The following is a 21,981-nucleotide window of genomic DNA, read 5'->3' as shown; positions in this document are numbered from 1 at the left end:
GATACACTGTGTTACAATCAAAGGTAATGGACTCCTCCACTCGGGACAATGCAATGTCTCTGAACAATCTGCAGGGGTCTAAAAAACACTATCCACAAGCAAAGGATAAACTGCTGGAGTAAAAACACTGATGAAAAGCAACTGCTTGACTACAGTAGCTGAGAGGAAATGACTGAGGGGAGACTCTAAATGAACACTCTAGTGCAAATATCAACAACATGGAAATGGGTTCCAACCAAGAACACATCTGAAACCCAGTGGAATTGTGAGCCGAATATGGGAGAAGTGGTGGGAAGGGGGCGGGGAGAGGAAAAGATAATGATCAGTGTTTCCATTGAATAATGTTTGTAAATAACCAAATAAAATAATATTTAAAAAAAAAAAGAACGCAGGAGTCACAATCATGATCTCTGACAAAGACAAAGAAAAACTATATCGAGTTAAAAGTCATAAGGAAGTTAATTACATCCTAATAAAAGGCAGTATAGATAATGAGGAAAATATCTGTACTCAACATGTATGCACGAAATGGCATAGCATCCAAATTTCTAAAGGAGAAACTAGTGAAGCTCAAGGATGAAATAGATAGAAAAAAATATATTGATGGGAGACCTGAAACTTCCTCTATCAGAACTAGATGAATTAAACCAAAAAATAAATAAGAAAGAGGTAAGAGAAGTGAAAGAAATTTTATAAAAATTAGAGTTAGTAGACATGTGAGAAAAATAAATAGGGACAAAAAGGAATACACCTTCTTTTCAACAGCACATGGTACATTCATAAAGACTGACCTTTTACTAGGGTATAAAAATATTACAAAAAACTGCAAAAGAGGAGAAATAATGAATGGAACTTTCTCAGGCACATTGCAATGAAAATTATAATTAGTAAAGATACATGGAGAGGCAGATGGAAAAAAATTAAATGGAAATTAAACAATACAATTCTCCAAAATCAGTTAGTTAAAGAACAAGTCATAGAAACAATAATTTCACTGAAGAAAATGACAATGAAGAAAACATTCTTTCAAAATCTATGGGATCCTGCCAAAGAGTTACTCAGGGGGAAATATATATCCTTAAATTCATATAGTAACAAATTAGTGAGGGCAGAGGTCAATAAATTGGGCATGCACATTAAAAAACTAGAAAGTGAACAAATTAAAAATCCTCAGATGAGGACTAAATTAAAGATTCTACAAAACAAAGGAGAAATTAATAAAATTGAAAGTCAAAAAACTGTTGATTTAATAAATAAGACTAGAAGCTGGTACTTTGAAAAAAGAAATAAAATACACAAAGTGCGAGTCAATCTAATTTAAAAAAGGAAAGAATAAAACCAAATTGACAGTGTCCAAGATGAAAAGGGAGACCTCACTTCTAATGAAAAGGAAATTAAGGCAAACATTAAAAATTATTATGCCCAATTATATGGCAATCTAGGTGACATGGATGAATATTTATAAAAATATAAATTGCCTTGACTAAATAGGGAAGAAACAGACTACCTAATACAACCCCATATCAGAAAAAGAAATTGTACAAGCCATCAAAGAATTCCCTAAGAAAAATTCCCTAGGAGCAGATGGATTCACAAATGAATTCTATCAAACATTCAAAGAACAAGTAATGCCAATATTAAACAAACTATTTGACAGAATAAACAAAGAAGGAATTCTACCAAATTCCTTTCATGACAGAAATATGGTACTGATTCCAAAGCCAGGCAGGTTAGAAACAGAGAATGAAAACTACAGACCAAAATCTCCTTAATGAATATTGATGCAAAAGTCTTAAATAGGATACGTGCAAAAAGACTCCAGCAAGTGATCACAAGGGTTATTCAATATGACCAGTTAGGATTTATACCTGGAATGCAAGGATGGTTCAATATTAAGAAAACCATCCATATAATTGACCATATTAACAAGAAAACCAACAAAAATCACTTGATCATTTCAAAAGATGGAGAAAAAGGCTTTGTCAAAATACAACACTCATTCCTATTGAAAACACTAGAAAGCATAGGAATGGAAGGGCCTTTCCTAAAAATAATAAACAGTATATATCTTAAACCATCAACAAATAAATATCATCTGCAATGGGGATAAACCAAAAGCCTTCCCAATAAGACCAGGAGTTAAACAAGGATGCCCTTTATCACCTCAATTATTTAACATTGTACTAGAAAAACTAGCAGTAGGAATTAAAGAAAAGGAAATTGAAGGTATTAAAATAGGCAATGAGGAGACCAAGCTATCATTCTTTGTTGATGATATGATGGTCTATTTAAAGAATCCTAGAGAATCAAATAAAAAGCTAGTTGAAATAATCAACAACTTTAGCAAAGTTGAAGAACATAAAATAAACCCACATAAGTCATCAGCATTTCTATATATTTCCAACATGTCTCTGCAGCAAGAATTAGAAAGAGAAATTCCATTTAAAATCATCCTAGACAATATAAAATACTTAGGAATCTATCTGCCTAGAAAAAAATAGGAACTATATGAACACAATTACAAAACACTCTCCACATAATTAAAACTAGATCTAAAGAATTCTAAAAATATGAATTGCTCATGGGAAGTATGAGCTAACATCATAAAAATGACCATCCTACCCAAATTAATTTACTTATTTAGTGCCATACCCATTGAACTAACAAAAAACTTTTTTCTGAACTATTTAAAAAAATAACAAAGTTCATTTGGAAGAACAAAAGATTAAAGCTATCCAGGGAAATCATGGGGTAAGTGACCTCAGCAAAACAGTCTATGATAAATGAAAAGATCCCAGCTTTTGTGATCAAAATCAACGACTTGATAAAATCTACCGGGAAAATTGGAAGACAGTATGGGTGAGATTATGTTTGGATCAACGTACCACACCTTACACGAAGATAAACTCAGAAATGGTGAAAGACTTCAGTATAAGGAAGGAAACTATAAGCAAATTAGGTGAACACCGAATAGCATACATGTCAGATCTATGGGAAAGGAAAAAATTTTAAAACCAAGCAAGATTTAGAAAAAAAATCACAAAATGTAAAATAAACAATTTTGATTACATCAAATTAAAAATGTTTTGTACCAACAAAACCAATGCAACCCAAATTAGAAGAGAAGCAAAAATTGGGAAACAATCTTCAAAACAAAAACCTCTGAAAAGGTCTAATTACTCAAATTTATGAAAAGCTAGCTAAATCAATTTTACAGAACATCAAGCCATTCTCTAATTGATAAATGGGCAAGGGACATGAATAGGCAGTGTTCAGCCAAAGAAATCAAAACTATTAATAAGCACATGAAAAAGTGTTCTAAATCTCTTATAATCATATTGATGCAAATCAAAACAACTCTGAGGTATCACCTCATACCTAGCATATTGGCTAATATAGCAATGGAAAGTAATGAATGCTGGAGGGGATGTGGCAAAGGGAGGGCATTAATGCACTGCTGGTGGAGTTGTGAATTGATTCAACCATTCTGGAGGGCAATTTGGAACTATACTCAAAGGGTGCTAAAAGACTGTCTTCCGTTTGATCCAGCCATGACACTGCTGGGTTGGTACTCCAAAGAGATAGTAAGGAAAGAGACCTCTACAAGAATATTCCTAGCTACATTCTTTGTGGTGGCAAAAAATTGTAAAATGAGGTAATGCTCTTCAATTGGGGAATGACTGAACAAATTCTGGTATACGTTGTTGATGGAATAACATAGTGCTCAAAGGTATAACAAACTGGAGGAATTCCAAGAGAACTGGAATGACCTCCAGGAACTGATGCAGAGTGAAAGTAGCAGAACCAGGAGAACTTTGTACACAGAGACTGACACAGTGTGGTACAATACAATTGAGGGTAATGGATTTATCCATTAGTGGCAATGCAGCCCGAGCCCCTGAGATATTTTAATTCCATCCATCCCATCGATAACTGGCTTAATGTCCCCAGAATCATCTTTAAGGCTGTTGTGTTTCCAGGTTGAGGGAACATAAGCGAGTCCATCATTTTCTTCGGAGGGAAGGTCAACTTTATCATTTTTATCCTCTACTTGAGGTTCTTCGGATGGCATCATCAAATCCATATGCCTTTTGCAGGTCCGTGGTACAAAAATATGACAACCTTTATGGACCAGTAATTTGCACTTGATACACTTGTAGCCTTGCCTTCCGAGACACCATATCCTTTCACTGCACTGGCCACAGTAGGCTCTTCTGTTAAAACGTTTGGATTGAAACAGATGCCCATTCATTTGGTAGACTTTCCTCCATCTTCTGGACCCATGGTGGTAGACTGATTCTAGAAAGGATATAAAGACAGAAAGGAGGATCAGTGGAATAGAGTAGGGGAAAATGACCTCAGCAAAACAATCTATGATAAGCCCAAAGATCCCAGTTTTGGGGACCAAAACACACTATTTGATAAAAACTACTGGGCAAATTGGAAGACAGTATGGGAGAGATTAGGTTTGGATCAACATCTCACACCCTACAACATTTGCCATAAGTGCCAAATTAATTTGGGTAGGATTGTCATTTTTATTATGTTAGTTCATCCCACCCATGAGCAATCAATGTTTTTCCAATTGTTTAGATCTAGTTTTAACTTTGTGGAAAGTGTTTTGTAGTTGTGTTCATATACTTCCTGTGTTTGTCTAATTACACAAATTTATAAAGAACTAAACCAATCATACAAAAAAAGCAAGCCATTCTCCAATTTGATAAATGGGCAAGGGATATGAATAGGCAATTTTCAGTTAAGGAAATCAAAACTATTAATAAGCATATGAAAAAGTGCTTTAAATTTCTAATAATCAGAGAAATACAAATCAAAACAACTCTAAGATATCACCTCACGCCTAGCAGATTGGTTAACATGACAGCTGGAAGAGGTGTTGGTAAAGACTGGACATTAATGCATTGCTGGTGAAGTTGTGAATTGATCCAACCATTCTGGAGGGAAATTTGGAACTATGCCCACAAAGGGCACTTTCTGTCCTTTGATCCAGCCATAGCACTGCTGGCTTTGTACCCCAAAGAGATAATAAGGAAAAATACATATACAAAAATATTCATAGCTGGCCTCATTGTGGTGGCAAAAAATTGGAAAATGAGGGGATGCCCTTCAATTGGGAAATGACTGAACAAATTATGGCATATGTTGGTGATGGAATACTATTGTGCTCAAAGGAATAACAATAAAGTTGAAGAATTCCATGGCGACTGGAACAACCTCCAGGAATTGAAGCAGAATGAGAGGAGCCGAAACAGGAAAATATTGTACACAGAGCCTGACACTGTGGTACAATCAAACGTAATGGACTACTCCATTAGTGTCAATGCAATGACCCTGAGCAACTCTGAGGAACCTACGAGGAAAACCAGTATCCAGATTCAGAGGAAACACTGTGGGAGTAAAAACATGAAAGAAAAAGAACTGCTTTAAATACATGGGTCGAAGGGATATGGTTAGGAATGTAGAATCTAAATGAACATCCTAATGCAAACAAGAACATGGAAATAGGTTCTGATCAAGGACACAAGTAATACTGAATGAAATTGCAATTTGGCTGCTGGAAAAGGGTGGTTGGAGGGGAGGGAGGGAAATAAAGTGAGTATTGCAACAACAAAAAAATTAAATTAAATTAAAAAAAAAAAAGAAAACCATTGGCCAACATTACTGAATGAAGATCATAGAGGACGGGCACAAGTCTCCCTGAAATCCTTGGAGATGCCTTCTTTGTACCAGGGTTACAAAGACCACAAGGTTTGACTAAATATTGAATGAGAAGGGGATAGGGGTAACCTGCTTTCCACGTCCTATGGGATTAATTTTTACCCTTTTGCACAATTTATATATGTTTTGAGTAGCAAAATAACCCCCATAGATATATGAGTAAAGAAGGGCTCTACATTGGCCATTTCTAACAGTACACTTCATTCTGAACCCCCCAAACCCATTTCCCCTCTTCCCTATTCCCCTCCTTCCAAAAAAAGGTCAAAATATAGAGAAATTAATAAATTGAAAACTCACCTTTTGTGTAGGGGGGTGGCATCATCCGAGGGTTATACCCTATAGTTGGGAAGGGGAGAAGAAAAAGAGGAGGAAGAAATTCAGAGGGAAGGAGAGAAGGAGAGATTCGGGGGAGGGAAGGGAAGAAGGGAGGGAAAGAAGGCAGGGAAACAGAGATGAAAGGAGGGGAGAGGAGAGGAGAAGGGAACAGAATTAAGAGAATTGGACAGAAGGGAAGTGAAGACAAGAGGAGAGGGGAAATAGAGAAAAGAGAAGAATAAAAAAAGGGAGAAAAGATGAAGGAGAAATGAAATGAGAAGGAAAAGTAATGGTTGAGGGAAGAGGAGAGAGAGGAGCAGGGAGGGTTGGAGAGAGAGAGTAAACATTAATGTTTCAGTAGGGTATCTGGGCAAACGTTGAAGGAAGCAATGGAGAGATGTTCTGGGGCCCACAGGGTTGGTAAAATGGCACTTTATCATTCAAGGCACTTCCTCAATCAAGAGGAAGGGAGATTGATGGCATATATCTTTGTTTAAGGAGCCTAAGAAAAATCCAGCCACTTATGATCTTTAGAAGTAAACCCCCATATCTCTATATTTTGTCACCACTTTGAGGGCCAGCATCCCAGGAGGGATAGAAAAAGAAAACCATGAAAGAAGTATTTGCGATAGGTGGGTTGTTTTCTGGAAATGGAATCACCTAGAGAAATAAAAATGTATGTCCCAATTTGGGCTACTCACCATCCACATAGAGGCTTTTCTTATCTAGAATATAATGTCCAAGCCTTGTTATTCCATTAGTCTCTTGACTCAGCTCTTGGTAAATCTTCTTCTTGTCCAAGACGGGGACAGAGAAAACTTCCTCATAAAAACATATAACCTCCACTCCTGTTGCTGCCCCATTTTTCATAGACCTAGAAATTGATGATTTAGACAAGAGATATCAAACATGGCCCTTCCTGAAAATCACTTGAACAAGACTATAGTGTAGTACTGTTCCTCTATAATTTTAAAGTGTTGATGATGGAATATATAAATATGCATAATTTTCTGAGTCAACATGCAGGGGACAGGGATGTTGTTTCCTTTTGAGTTTGACACCTTTGGTTTAATTAATGAAATTTAATTATTCAGAAAACACTCTTGAAAGAAGTGACCCACTTTGAACAATGGTTTGGACAGAATTATAGTTTGAGAGTTGAAAAGGACATTAGAAGGCATCAAAACCAACCTTATCATTTTAAAGATGAAGGAATTGAGGCTAAGACAAATGATGTGACTTGCTGAGGGTCACGCAGCTGCTAAGAGTCTCAGAGAGAATTTGAACTAAGGTGTTCCTGATTTCAAGCTCAGCACTCTGATCTGCTGCAATGAAATTGGCAGTGCTGTGTAAATTCACTCACATCTATGTTTACAAGTGTGTATGGGATCAGATTGTTTTCAGTAGTTTCTTTAGAGTAGTACAAAGACCACTGGATTTAAAATCAAATGGCCTGTGTTCAAAGTCTGGATCTGACAGTATCTTTGATCTTGGAAAAGTCACTGGAATCTCCTTGGGTCTTCATTTTTTCATCTGTAAATGAAGAGAGTGGTCCATATGGCCTCTACTATCTCTTTAAGCTTCCATTCTATAATCCTATGATTCTAGAGACAGTGAATGTTGATATGTTCTAATCAATTATTTTCTAAGCACTCTATTGGTGCCTCCTATGTTATTTCTTTCACATGGAGTTATAAAGTTCAAGTGATTAAAGTTACAACCTTGTCTTTGGAAGACTTGTGGAAAAAGAAGTTTTTCTCCACCAGGGAAAAGGTAGAAGGTGCCCACAATATTTCTAATGGCTTGTTGGTTGGGGGGGTGGGGGTGGGGGTGGTGGTGAATCCATTACAGCTTGTGAAAGAAGGAATTGCTATTGGGAAGCAGCAGCAGCCTGTGTGTGATCTTTGTCAAATGGGAATGTTATGGTCCCTGCTATTTGAGCTCATGGCTTTCAAGATTCTCACCTCAAGAAGATCACATTGCATCCACAATACTGAGAGCCAAGGCTGCTTCTTTCAAACAATACCTTGAACTGGAAACAAAAAGAGAGAAGGGAACTTCTGAGTACCTGGCTAGAGGAAGTCTGTATATCCAGGGATGAGGAAGGAAGCATGGATGCAAGGAGGAAGAGGGGTGTGGAGGGGTTGAGTCTCACCATGCGCTGCAGGAAACATTCAGGGAGACAGAATGTGCTGGAATCCCTTTGAGCCATCTTGGTTGTATAAAACATGTTGGTGATGGTGAAGTTAAGGGTGAAGCTCTTCCAGTTGTATCTCCCTGCTGCTGTACAGAAGGGAAAGATACCCAATTGTCTGAGCCTTACAAATGTTATTCAAATGAGAGAAAATGCTTTGTAAACCTTAAAGATCTCTCTAAATGCTAGTTACTGTGGTGACCATTATCATGATCATGACCATTATTCTAGGTGGCACTATTCTAGTCCTTCCTCAGAGGAAAACTGAGGATACCTCTACTATACTTTTTTCTGGCAGTATTAAAAATTGTGGACTTGGGAGTCAGAAGACCTGGATTCAAATCATGGTCCTGCCATATCCTATGTTTTTGCCTTAGTTTCCTCACACATAAAATGAGGAGGTTAATCCAGTTTCAAGAGTAAGAACTCATTACTTAACAAAAATTGCTTGTAATACTGAAAATTAGTCCAGGAGAACTAGGGATAGACCGATATTCTTGCTTGACATAACAAAGTAAACTCCAAATGGGTATATGAGCAAGCTACCTAAAAGTTGATGTAAAAAAATGAGTTATCAGGAAAATTGTATCTTTCATTTTAATGGACAGAGGGACAGTTCATGTGCACATGAGGGATAGATAGGACAGCAAGATAAGATGGAGAGTGTTGCTAACTTAAAATTGGGTTTTCCTCCAGAACAAGACCAATGTAGGTAAAATGAGAAGGGAATTGGCTAACTGGAGAGAAAAAAATCTTTGCTTCATATTCTTCTGATAAGGGTCTCATTTCCAATTTCCAATAATTCAAATGTATAAGAATAGAAGCCAAGGGCAGAGTCTCACCAAGTTGGTGGAGAAGATACACATCCCCCATCTGATCTCTATCAAATTACCACCCCAAAACCTGATACAATGTCCTAAAATGAATTCTGGAGGAGTATATCACAAAAAAAGACAAACAAATCATTTTCCAGCACAAAACGACTTTGAAGACCTGCAGGACAGATGATGTGTACAGAGGTGGAGGTGGAAGTAAAGCAGTGTACCAGGGCAGACCCCATCAAGCCAAAAGGACTTGTCCACAACTGAAGCAACAGGAAAGGCTTCTAGAGCATTCATCCCCAGTCAATAAGGGGTTGAGGGATCAGAGAGTGGCTCAGAAGGAGATTACAGGAATCCCTTTGCTGATAGTGAAGGCAATTCTCCTGCTGCATTGCTCATATTCAGAAAGGGACCCTAATCTGTGGGGGAGATCTCAAGGTGGAGGAGTGAGAGCAGACAGGAGTACTTGTAGCCACTGGGGTGGGGGGGTGGCAGCAGACTCTCCCTGGTCACATTTCAAAGTGGGGGGAAATGGCTGGGGTTACTCAGAAACCAGAATTTAGATCAGAAGGTATTAAAAACACCTTTGTTTGCATGATACCACATTTGAAGAACTGAAAGAAGATAGATCCCCAGAGAGTATACTGTAGTTGCACAAAGAATCTGAAACTGAGAACAGCGCTCCATTCACCACAGGTACAGATTCCAAGTTTAACTGTCTCTTTTTATTTTTTATATTTAATTTAATTAGTTAATTTAGAATATTTTTCCCTGGTTACATGAATCATGTTCTTTCCCTCACCTCCCTCACTCCTCCCCCTTCCCCCCCTTCCGCCGAGCCAGCGTGAAATTCCACTGGGTTTTACAGGTGTCCTTGATCAAAATCTATTTCCATATTATTGATGTTTATAATACTAGGGTGATAATTTAGAGTCTACATCCCCAATCATATTCCCATTGACCCATATGGTCAAATAATTGTTTTGCTTCTGTGTTTCTGCTCCCAGAGTTTTTCCTCTGAACGTGGATAGTGTTTTTTCTCATAAATCCCTCCAAATTCTTCTAGATCATTTCATTGCGACTAATAGAGTGGTCCATTATATTTGATTTTACCACAGTGTATCAGTCTCCTGGTTCTGTACAATGTTCTCCTGGTTCTGTTCCCATCCCTCTACATCAATCCTGGAGGCTGTACCAGTTCACATGGAATTCCTCCAGTTCACTATACCTTTGAGCACAATAGCTCATCTTCTTTGCCTTGTTTTCCAGCTGATTAATTTTGGCTTTCAAGACACTGTTTTCTGTTTCCAGATGACTTATCTTGCTATTAAAATTGTCATCAGCCTCTCTTAATTGTGTTTTGAATTGCATTTTGAGTTCTTCCAAAGCCTGTATCCAATTCACTGGGATTTCTGATTTATCGATTGTTGATCCCTCCCCCTCTGCTCCATTCGCTGTGTAGAAGCTGTCTACTGTAATTTCTTTCTTCTTTTTCTGTTCTTTGCTCATATTCACCCCTTCTTTGCTCCCTATATTTGTCTGTGATCTTGATCCTCTCATTTTGGGGGGATTTCGGGGCTTCTGTCAGTCTCCCCTCTTGGAGCTGTGACAGAAGATCTCTTGGTGCAGTCTGTTGGGGAGGGTTGTTGGGGGTTTGAGCTTCCCTGTCCTCTGGAGTCTTTTGATTGGATTAAAGTCCAGCAGTCAATGAGGAAGGGGTGTGGACCGTGGACTTCCCTGAGTTCTGAAGACTTTTGATGAGATTAAGTTCAGATTGGTTGGGCTGGGTGTGCTCTGAGGCCATCACCTCTTGTAAGGCTGGAGCAAATATGGAGGACCTACACAGCTCTGGCCAGGCAGCCAGCTTTATGTTCTCTCTCTACTTCCTTCTCTGATGTCTGTTCATATATTAACAAATTAAGAAGGGCAGAGGGTCAATGAATTGGGAATGCAAATTAAAAATCTAGAAAGCAAACAAATTAAAAATCCTCAGATGGAGACTAAATTAGAGATCCAAAAAATCAAAGCAGAAATCAATAAAATCGAAAGTCAAAGAACTATTGATTTAATAAGTAAGACTAGAAACTGGTACTTTGAAAGAAAAACAAATAAAATATACAAAATACTAGTCAGTCTAATTAAAAAAAGGAAAGAAAAAAATCTAATTGACAGTATCCAAGATGAATAGGGAGACCACCTCAAATGAAGAGGGAGGTAGGGAAATAATGTGATTATTGTAAACAAGTACTAATGTTCTAAATTGACTAAATAAACTAATTCAAATCGGGGTAAAATCACAATAGACAAAGTGGTAAGAGATGCATAAACATTCAAAGGAGAGAGGAACTCTTTTGAAAAGCAGAATTGGCCATATGGAACAAGATATACAAAAATGCACAGAAGAAGAACTTCTAGAACGGCAAAATTGGAGCTATATAAAAAAGTGGTATAAGAACTCACTGATGAAAAGAACACTTAATCTTGTATTTTCAAAATATATTTATATATTAATTTTTAAATGTTAATGTTAACATGCCTTTTATTTATTTTTTCCATTTGAATTAGTATATTTAGTCAATTTACAACATTATTCCTTGGTTACAATAATCACATTGTTTCCCTCCCTCCACTCCACCTACCCTTCCCACAGCCAACCCGCAATTTCATGAGGTATTACTTGTGTCCTTGATCAGAACCTATTTCCATGTTGTTGTTTACAGTAGGATATTCATTTAGAGTCTGCATCCCCAACCATATCCCTTCGACCCAGGCATTCAAGCAGTTCTTTTTCTTTGGTGTTTTTTCTCCCAAAGTGTTTCCTCTGGATGTGGATTCCAGTTTTTCTCGTAGATTCCTCTCCAGGTTGTTCGGGGTCATTGCATTGCCACTAATGGAGAAGTCCATTACGTTTGATTGTACCACAGTGTATCAGGCTCTGTGTATAGTGTTCTCCTGGTTCTGCTCCTCTCCCTCTGCATCATTTCTTGGAGGTTGTTCCAGCCGCCATGGAATTCTTCAACTTTATTGTTATTCCTTTGAGCACAATAGTATTCCATCACCAACATATACCACAATTTGTTCAGCCATTCCCCAATTGAAGGGCATCCCCTCATATTCCAATTTTTTGCCACCACAAAGAGCCCAGCTATGAATATTTTTGTACATGTCCTTTTCTATATTATCTCTTTGGGGTACAAACCCAGCAGTGCTATGGCTGGATCAAAGGGCAGACAGTCTTTTAGCACCTTTTGGGGGTATAGTTCCAAATTTCCTTGAAGAATGGATGGATCAATTCACAACTCCACCAGCAATGAATTAATGTCCAGACTTTGCCACACCCCCTCTAGCATTCATTACTTTCCTTTGCTATCATGTTAGCCAATCTGCTAGGTGTGAGGTGATAATGTCAGAGTTGTTTTGATTTGTATTTCTCTGATTATAAGAGATTTAGAACACTTTTTCATGTGCTTATTTACTAGTTTTGATTTCTTTAACTTAAAATTGCCTATTCATGTCCCTTGCACATTTATCAATTGGAGAATGGCTTGGTTTTTTGGTACAATTGGCTGTAGTTCTTTATAAATTTGGATGATTTGACCTTTGTCAGAGGTTTTGGTAATGAAGATTGTTTCCCAGTTTGTTGCTTCCCGTCTAATTTTGGATCCATTAGGTTTGTTTGTACAAAAGCTTTTGAATTTGATGTAATCAAAATGATTGATTTTACATTTGGTGATTGTTTTAGCTCTTCCTTGGTTTTAAAAGTCTTTCCTTTCCCAAAGATCTGACAAGTATACCATTCTGTATTCACATAATTTGCTTATACTTTCCTTCTTTCTATTCAGGTCATTCACCCATTCTGAGTTTATCTTGGTGTAGGGTGTCACACTACAAGAAATTACCAAAGAAACTCCTGAGATATCGTCAGACACAAAAATAAAATTGAAATTCAAAGAATTCACAGATCACCTCTAGAAAGAAATGCTCAAATGACAATTTCCAAGAATGTAATAGATTCAAGAGCCATCAAGATAAAAAGAAAATACTGTAATACTGTAAGCAGCCATAAAAACCAATTCAAATACCATGAAACTGAAAATCAGGATCACACAGGATCTAGCAGCTTCTACACTGAAGGATTGAGTGTTATGGAATAGGATATTCAGGAAGGAAAAAGATCTGGGTTTGTAAGCCAGAGTCACCTATCCAGCAAAACTGAGTACATTTTTTCAGGGGAGAAATGGAAATTCAATAATATAGAAGATTTCCAAGTATTCCTGTGGAATAAATCAGACCAAAATAAAACATTTTATGTCCAAACATGATACAGAAGAGAAGCCCAAAATGGTAAATCAAAAAGAGAAAATTGAATGGACTCATTAAAGAGTTAAAATGTTTATATATCGAAATGGAAAGAGGATATTTGTAATTGTCAAAAATTATTCTTTGGAGCAGAGAATATGGAAGAAACTTTGTTAGAAAGAGGATTAGGGAGTGTCCAGGGGTCCTTTGGGTTCCGCGGCCAGGGCCATGAGCAGGCCTGCTACAGCGCTCTGGGGGAAGCCATGCCGGTGGGTGGGGGAGCTTCAAGGCCATCGCCACCGCCGCTGCTGTTACTGATGCTCCCTCTGCCCTGCTTGTTTTTCTGGTGCTTGGCTCTACTCTTGGCATCAGCTGGACCCATCCTCTGCAAGGCCAGGTGGTAAGGAGCTGTGGCTGCTGAGGAGGCAAAGTCTCCATGCTGGTAGAGACAGTTCAGGTTGTGCCTCTATTGGGATTGCTCCCTCAAGAGGACTGAGTGGGCCTGAGCTAGTGGTCTGAGCAGCATTGCTGCTTTACCTAGGGCTTTTGGACTACCCAGACCCAGCTTTGGTCAGCCATCTCTCTCAGTACCCCTACTGGAGATATTTCACTAGAACTACCTGAAGAATCCCTAAACCTTTTTCTAGTATTGTTTCTAGATGCAATAGATTCAGAGGGTAAAGGAAATCACATCAATGAAATATCACCCGCTATCCCTGAAGGTTTATGGGCCACCAATTCTATAGATGTTGGGTAATTGAAATCAGCAGTCCCTGTTAAGATAAAGAACTAAAGAAGGTTCACCACAAGAAATCCCACAATACCCACTAAGCAAAGAAGCAATTGATGAGATAACCCCATAATAGAGTCCCTATTACAGCGAGGAATACTAGTACCCTGTATCTCCAAATAAAACACCCTCATATTCACTGTGAAAAAGCCCAAGTTAGATGCAAAGAGCAATGTGGTCTATATAATTGTTCAAGATCTGAGAGCAGTCAATGACCATATGATAAAAAACCACTGTGTTGTACCAAGTCCTGCAATGATAATTTATGCAATTCCCACTCATGCAAAATGTTTCACAGTAGTTGATTTATTTACTGCTTTTGTCTCCATCCCAATACACGAGGAATCCCAAAAGATTTTTGCATTCATATGAAAAGGAATCCAGCTGACCTCTTTCTGCCTGTCCCAAGGGTTCTGTGAAAAGTTCGTGATTATTTTCCCAAATTTTGATGAAAGACCTTACAAACATCCACTATAAGGAAAGTAGATTGATATATTTTGTGCATGATCAGCCATTGCAAAAAAAAAGTGCAGGTCAGGACTCCTCACTGAGTCATGAACTGAGGAGAGGCTTACAATTCTAAAAGACTGTGCCAATTAATTCTGGGGTAACCCTCTTATCTCTCAATAGGGGAAACCTTCCCCTAACTTACTTACACTACCACATCACCCAGGATCACCATTTCCCAGAGATATTCCTCAGCTATCATAGACCAGGAAAAGAGAGTGAGAGAGTACAACATGAGCCATTCCACCTTGACTACTACCTTTCCTCACTCATCTATCTATCTATCTATCTATCTATCTATCTATCTATCTATCTATCTATCTATCTATCTTTAACAGCTCTCTAGAGATCAATAATTACTAGGCAGACAATAACCATGACAAGACCAAACAAGAAACAGAGAGTATTATAAGATATAACATGAATAATTTTGAATTTAATTTAAAGGGGAGCATGCTTTGATCTGCATTTGATCAACTGTGAAAGTTGTAGCTACTCTCAGAAAGACAGCAATCTGGAACAGTTCTGAAGGACTTTTGACCAAGAATGTTTTACGCTTCTAGAGAAAGAAATGTGGGAGTCAGCTGCAGTTCAAAGCATACTCCCTTTCACATCATTTTATGTACAGTTTATGTGGCTCTGGTTTGATATGAGTGTTCTCTTATAAAAATGACCAATATGGAATTATGTTTTACATGATAATATATGTATAATCCATTTCAAATTACTTACCATCTCTCCAAGAGGGGGACCGAAGGAAAGGGGGAACAATATTTGGACCTAATAATTTCAGAAAACATATATTGAAAATTCTTACTAGATTTAATTAGCCAAATATCATATCTTTAAATAAAATTATTTTAATTAAAGTCAAATTTTAAAAGATAAAGAGCATCAGAGATTATTAAGCAACATGCTAATCAGATATGGCTTGATTTCTCAACAGCAATGCTGAATGACATACAGCTTCTCTAATAGCATAGGTGATTTTCTATTGGAAATAGATGTCTGAACAAGGATTATTAACAAAAGAAATAAATAAATTGAGAGGAATATCAGTCACAACTTAATAAGAGGATGCTTTAGGGATTTTATGGTACATGGGACACACTTCCCTTCCTTGAAGTTTCTTATCCAGAAAATGGCTTGATGGTCTGCCTCCAATCCTCACCTAAGATCACCTAGGGCAGTGGTTCTCCACCTTTCTAATGCCATGACCCCGCAATACAGTTCCTCATGTTGCAGTGACCCCAAACCAAAAAATTATTTTGGTGGCTACTTCAAAACTGTAATTTTGCTACAGTTATGATTAGGAATGCAAATACCTGATATGCATTATGTATTCTCATTGCTACATATTGAGACATTGAGAAACACTGATCTAGAGACACTTGTCTCCTCATCTTCATCTCCCACTGTGAACCTTAAAATTTCTCAGACCCTACTTCATAAGATTGGGTTAAGACCATACCCCATTTGGACCATTCACCATTTGGGCAGTGAAGGTACTTAAAACAGGAATGTGGGAACTCCACTTCACCATACTTAAGCATGCCTTAGGGGAAGATGAAGTTGTAAACTCTTTGCTGAAACAATGAAAGATACTTTTGATACAAGATACTTTTACATACAAAGTATGTCAACCCATACTTATAGTAAGACAAAAAGTTCTTAAGCCATGCCTATTTTTAGAACTAATACAAAGGGGTGCTAAGTACCTATAAAGGTCAGGCAGCTTGTGAATTTACAAGGAGCAAAGAGATGAAAACTTACTCAGAGATTCTACTCTACTCAGGTGTGAACTAAGAATGGTCTGTCCTTTGAAAAATGTCTACTGTGATTGGTAGATGTGAGAACTTAGGGGAGGAGACATAGTAGAAAATTCCCTTTAAATAGGAGCTCAGATTCATTCACAAGACATTCAGATTCAGGATTGAGCTGGTGGAATCAGCTGAGATGAAGCTGGCCGGGTGTCACTAGAATCCTTGCTTGGACAGATCTTGTGATGAGTGATTAAGGACTGACTGATCTTTCTCTTAAGGCTTAGGCCTAGGTTGGCCAGGGCTGCCCTGGGCCAGCCTATCCTTTTCTCATTATTCCACTTTTCTCTCTCTCTTTCTTAATTCCTCATTGTATTAATTAAAATCTCTATAAAACATAGTTTACTTGGGTATATTCTAATAATTGGGAATTTTTCCCTGGCGACCACCTTATATTTGATTTAAAACAAGACACTGTCTTAAAAACATATTTTCTGCGGTCACAACTTACTCATCCACTCTTTTATCTACTACAATTTAAGTCTTCCACTATTTTAATCACTACAGTTTAAGACAAACAACTATTTTAACTATTACATCATCACACCTAGAACTCCAAATTTGACCTTGTCCACCAGGCTGAAGGGCTGCCAGAAGCCATGTGGAGACAATGACATCAGAGAGGTCCAGTTTTTCAGTTCTGACCTCTGACCAATCTAGGATCTCCTGGCTACAGAAGTTCTTGGAAACACTCAGAGGCCATAGTAGAGTAGGACCAGGTCACAGGAATCACAGAGCTAATGTGTAGGAATCAATCCATAAACTAGTGACCAAGAGGCATCCCTGGTTCAAGAACTTCTCAGAAAGGACAAAACCTAGAGGCAAATTCTTGGGATTCAGTATTAAATGGGTGGGCCAAGTGCAATCAATCACCAAAGGTCCAAGTGAACTATTAAGCTAAGATGAGGGAGAAGGTCATGAAATCATACCTTAAAGGGAAGGTCCCAGAACCATTCTTTTCCTCTTTGGCAAGTCAAGGCTGATAGAAATAAAGTGATTTGCCCATATCTGCAGGATCCACCTTCCCCAAGTTCACTGCTAAAGAGCACAGCCTTTGGATCTGTCTCCATTCCTGACTCTTGACACCAGGAACTCTGTGGCTCAGACCATATAAGCAATTAGTTGGCACAGTGGAGATAGTGCTGAGCCTGGAGTCAGGAAGACCTGAGTTCAAATGTGACCTAAGAACTCATTAGCTGTATGACCCTGGGAAAGTCAAGCAGTCATTGCTTGCATCATTTTCTCATCTGAAAAATGGGGCTAACTATAAAGCCCAACACTTAGGGTTGTTCTGTGGATCAAATGAGATACTATTTCTATAAAAAATGCTTAGTCAAAGTGCCTGGCACATAGTAGGTGTTACATAATTGCTTATTCCATTCTCCTTCACTTTTCCATAGGCAAGTTCAGTTGGTAGGTGTATAAGATACATTTTGAAGACAAATTTTTTTAATAAACTGAATCTCACAAATCTACTCATTAGATCAAAGCAATCAATTAGTTTCCATTAATTAAGTATTTATCATGTGCCCAGCTCTATCCTAAATACTAAAGATGTAAATAAAAATGTTAAAACACATTCTCTGCTATGAACTTGGGAGAGTTCATAGAAGGAATCTTTCCCAAAGTGGAAGCCATTCAATGTGAGGTGTTAGGGCTGACTTCTCCTCTTGACCTTGAAATACAGCATAATAGAGTCCTAGGTTCAAATCTCACCTCTGATGCTTTCTACTTTTGTGTCATAGGGCATGTCACTTAACTTCTTTCCACCCCAATTTTCCAATATGTAAAAAGATGGGATCCAGCTAGATGACTTTTAAGGGTCCCTTCCAGTCATATCCGGTTACCCTGAGCTAATTACTTTACTTCTCTAAACCTCAGTATCCACATCAGTAAAATGAGAGGCTATCCATAATACCTGATGGTTCAAAGTTTCCTTCCAACTTTATACCTATGGTTGCTTATATAAAAGACCTTAGCAGTGGGAATCTCACTCCTACCTCTAAAACTTCTCTTCTCTAGGCTATACATAAAAAGGAATCAGAGGTTCAGAAGAGTTCTTGAGGATTTATCTCTAAAATAATTTCATGTTTCCTCTGTAAGATTGGGAAACAAGGTCCTAAAAAGGATAAACCTCCAACACAGAGACAGAGAGGAGGTACCTACTTACCTGAGGGAATAATAGTAGACACAGGGGTGAGGGAGCTCTTTATTGGTGCTACTGTGCTTCCTGGTGCATCATGGCCTTGGGCATGTGTGACTGGCACCACACCAGCATCACCTCCTACAGGATGAGAGGAGGGGAGAAACCAGAGCTCAGTCAAGTCTGTATTAGTGGACTCCCAAAGGAAAGTACATTGTTGCTACTAACTGCTGAGACCAAAAATACATGGCTTCTCTGACTTTTCCCCACAGGATAAATAATCAAATTTTCCCCTTCAAAGCATGGACTCACTGATGGACAATCCCCATCTATGTTAAATCATGAGGTTCCACTAAATCAAGTGGAATCAGAATCCCATCAATAAGAAGAGGAGAATCACTTTAGCACAGGGACTGTGAAACTATCCTTGCATGGAGTTGAGGAAGCCTGGAGAGATGACACTAATTCAACAGATATGGAACCAAGAAAATGTCCCTACAGTGGCTCAATGGAAGGCTAAAGAGAGGAAGGACCTGGGAGGAAGACCCTTCCCCTTAAAAAGGTACAAACTAACCCTCCCTGGACAGACACTCTCCATTCCCTCCAAGACCACATCCCAATTCCCTCCCTGGGAAGTTTATTTAAAATATGCTTACTTGGGAAGAGGCTGGAAGTGGAAGGCACTTGATCAGAAGCAGAGGCTGTCCCTGCCTGGACACTGCTGCCCTCTGTGTTTGTGTCAGGAGGACTGGGAGATGCTGTTGTGCAAACTTCCTGTGTGCTGGCTGGAGGCAGGGTGATAGCTGGAGTTGGTGTTGCCTGTGGGTTTCTCTCAGTTTCTGGAGTCAGGCCGGCTGGCCCTGGGTCCTCCAATGAAGTAGCAGGCTCAAGGGAAGCTGTTCTTGTGCAGGCTGTGGGAGTACTTAAGGCAGGAAAGGAGCCTGTTCTTGGGCTCAGAGACTGGTGGATGGCATTGTGAGGTTCTGTTCCCAGGGAGGGTCCATCTCCTGTGGTGGCAACCAGATTAGGAGGACTCACTTCTACTTGTGATGAGGAGCTGGCTGTCCAGGAAGCTAATCCTGACACCATTTCTGTGTCTATATCCATGCTGCTAGAAGCAATGGCGCTCAGTAGTGGAGAGTTAAAGGTCACAGCAGAGGCCAAGCTATTCTGTAAAAGTCCACTTTCCCTGCTGCTAAATTCAGTCACTGGTCCAACACAGAGTGAACCCTCAGCAGGGGTGGGCTTCTTGGGCTCTGGAGTGAGAGGTTCAGCTGGGCTTGTCCAGACTCCAATCATGGCAGTGGTTTTCCTCCTCTCTAAAGAGGGTGAGGGGACAGTTCTGGAGTAACTGGTCCCTTCACGTAAATTGGGCAGAGAAGTAGAGGCCCTACCAGGTGTGAATTTTAAAAGTCTCCATCTTGGTCTAGCACCCAAAAATTGTGCACACCCACACTACACGGGCATGTGCTAGTCAATGACAAATCAGAAATAACTAACTGCCCACCTGGGCTGTCCTAAGCCAAGCTAGAGCCAACCATTGGATTTTGTGAGACACAGGAAGTGAGGTAGGGAACAGCCTCTGGAATTCGCTCACTTCCTGTGGAGAGAGCTAGAAGGGAGTTGGTGTTAGGAGCTTGGAGAGAGAGGACGCCCGCAGACATCTTTCCTTCAGATCGGTCACGTGAATTAAGGACTGATTCTTTCCACCTGGGCCTTTGGGCCTAAAACTCCCTCTGCCTTGGTCAGAGGTTGAGTAGCCCCTTTCCCTTTTCTCTTCTCTCCTTCGCTCCCTATCCTTTTCCCTACTCCCAGTGTGATTAAACCTCCATAAACTCCATTCTGACTTGAGTGTTTCATTTTTAGGAATTTCATAAGTAAATTCCTTGGCGGCCATTGTTCAATATTACATAAATCCTGTAGCCACATTCTTAACCATTACAATATTATAACCTCTCCCAAAAGCCTAAAATTTCTACCATTACACAGGTTGAAAAGTTACTCCAGGACCTCTGAAGAAGTGCTCCCGTTGAGTGATACCAGGGGTGTCTGCATTTGCTGGGAAGGTGCTGGATACTGTTTTATCTTCTGTTGGTCCTTCTATAGACAACAATGGGGTGTTTGTGTCTTCTCCAGACGGTGTTGGAATGATGCGGGGAGCAGTGGAAGTTAGGGCAGCTGAGCCTGGCTCTAGTGTGGTAGGTCTCACTGACAAATCAGGATTTGGTATGGTTTCTGTGGTACTTGAGGCTCTTGGAATTTAAGATAGAAGCACTATGGAGGTGATTACAGCTCCTGGGGCTGAGACAGCAATAGTCAAAAAATCAACTGGAGTGGGCCATGGAGAAAGGGGGATACTGGAACTCTCTCCAATAGTTATTTCAGCTACAGGTATGTCTGCAAGGGGTATAAAAAAATTGTCCCCAAAAGGCTGATGTTTAAGGGAGCACTGGAGCCGGGCCTAGCTGTGATTTCTACTGGAGTCATGGAGAGTGAGGTCCTTGCAATGGCAATGGTGACTCCAGAGGATATCTCAGATGGAACTGAGGTTTCGGTGGGAGAGGACACCATTCTCCTGTGCATCCCAGGGATGAGGTCACCTGCTCCAGTGGGCATAGTGAGAAGTGGGTCTTGAGTGGCTGTGGCTCTTGGAGTTGTCTCCATGACAGTTATGTCCGTTTCAGTGTCAGCAATGGAATCTCTCCCGATAAAGCCAGTCATAGGGATACTGGTGGAGTTTGTTCGTTCTCTTCCCTGGTCAGATCCACTCACTTTCTTCAGTGTCCCTGAAGTCTCAGTAGAGAATCCTGTGACCAAAGCAGTTAGTTGAAGTATGCCTAAGGGTTGATGGGGGAAGTTTGGAGTCATTTGGACAGAGATCCCCAGAGCCTGTGAGGATTTTGAACTTCCTGAGAAGAGCAACCAATCCCCAACCCCTCACATTAGCACCTTCTCCCTGACAAGCCCTTTCAAAACAAAAAGACTGTGACAGGAATTAGGATCTACTTGTGCTCTAGGGTGCATGGCCACCATTAGAAAGTATTAAATAAGCTGAGACTGATATATAGATGGATCTGTCCTGTCATCTTGCCCTCAGATGAGATAAGGCGCATGGCTCAGACAAACTGCCTGATAGATATCTGCTCAGGTTAAATGGAAAATGAAGCAGTAATCATTTGTTAAGAATCAGGTACCCCATTCAGGGTTTTAGGTGCTGGGCATAGAAAAGCCTGTCCTCCAGTAGCTGACTTTTATCCTAGTAAATTATATCTATACACACAAACTAACACAAGAAATGGACAAAATCCTCCATGAGCTCTTCATCCAAAGGCTGCCATCACAGTATACATCTGGGC

The 21,981-nt window shown here is 39.4% G+C and overlaps 2 protein-coding genes and 1 long non-coding RNA gene across 4 annotated transcripts in view; 1 reads left to right on the top strand and 2 right to left on the bottom strand.

Annotated features, from left to right (window-relative positions):
• Positions 1–3,842: 3,842 nt before the first annotated feature.
• LOC130453539 (mucin-16-like) lies at positions 3,843–19,924 on the bottom strand. The gene is made up of 8 exons (XM_056798734.1): positions 19,282–19,924; positions 18,653–18,766; positions 15,395–15,442; positions 8,207–8,331; positions 8,016–8,083; positions 6,753–6,925; positions 6,034–6,072; positions 3,843–4,299 (listed from the first exon to the last, which is right to left on the bottom strand). Exons 1-8 carry the CDS (start codon positions 19,922–19,924, stop codon positions 3,875–3,877), a joined length of 1,635 nt encoding a protein of 544 aa, XP_056654712.1. The 3' UTR covers positions 3,843–3,874.
• On the top strand, positions 7,678–13,473 carry LOC130454527 (uncharacterized). Its single transcript, XR_008912137.1, has 3 exons — positions 7,678–7,824; positions 9,679–9,762; positions 12,909–13,473. It is a non-coding gene; the product is annotated as an uncharacterized LOC130454527 (long non-coding RNA).
• Positions 19,925–21,003: 1,079 nt separating the features above from the next.
• LOC103098913 (mucin-16-like) overlaps positions 21,004–21,981 on the bottom strand; it is a 30,072-nt gene continuing 29,094 nt past the window's right edge. For both annotated transcript variants that reach the window (XM_056798735.1, XM_056798736.1), the window contains one exon: positions 21,004–21,432. In XM_056798735.1, coding sequence (XP_056654713.1) covers positions 21,011–21,432 — 422 coding nt within the window. In that variant the 3' untranslated portion in view covers positions 21,004–21,010. The remainder of the gene's footprint in view (positions 21,433–21,981) is intronic.

This window comes from Monodelphis domestica, chromosome 5 (assembly GCF_027887165.1).
Source record: "Monodelphis domestica isolate mMonDom1 chromosome 5, mMonDom1.pri, whole genome shotgun sequence".
Taxonomy (NCBI): domain Eukaryota; kingdom Metazoa; phylum Chordata; class Mammalia; order Didelphimorphia; family Didelphidae; genus Monodelphis; species Monodelphis domestica.
Note: the sequence above shows the minus strand (reverse complement) of the source record. Positions and strands in the feature narration are given on the sequence as shown.

Bases quoted from the DNA above. Each gene is read 5' to 3' on its own strand.
- LOC130453539 (XM_056798734.1), bottom strand. From the start codon at position 19,924: ATGATTGGAGTCTGGACAAGCCCAGCTGAACCTCTCACTCCAGAGCCC. The intron at 6,926-8,015 runs GTGAGAATCTTG...ATCAATTTCTAG, and splicing joins TGCAATGTGATCTTCTTGAG to GTCTATGAAAAATGGGGCAG. The intron at 6,073-6,752 runs GTGAGTAGCCCA...TCCCAACTATAG, and splicing joins GAAAAGCCTCTATGTGGATG to GGTATAACCCTCGGATGATG.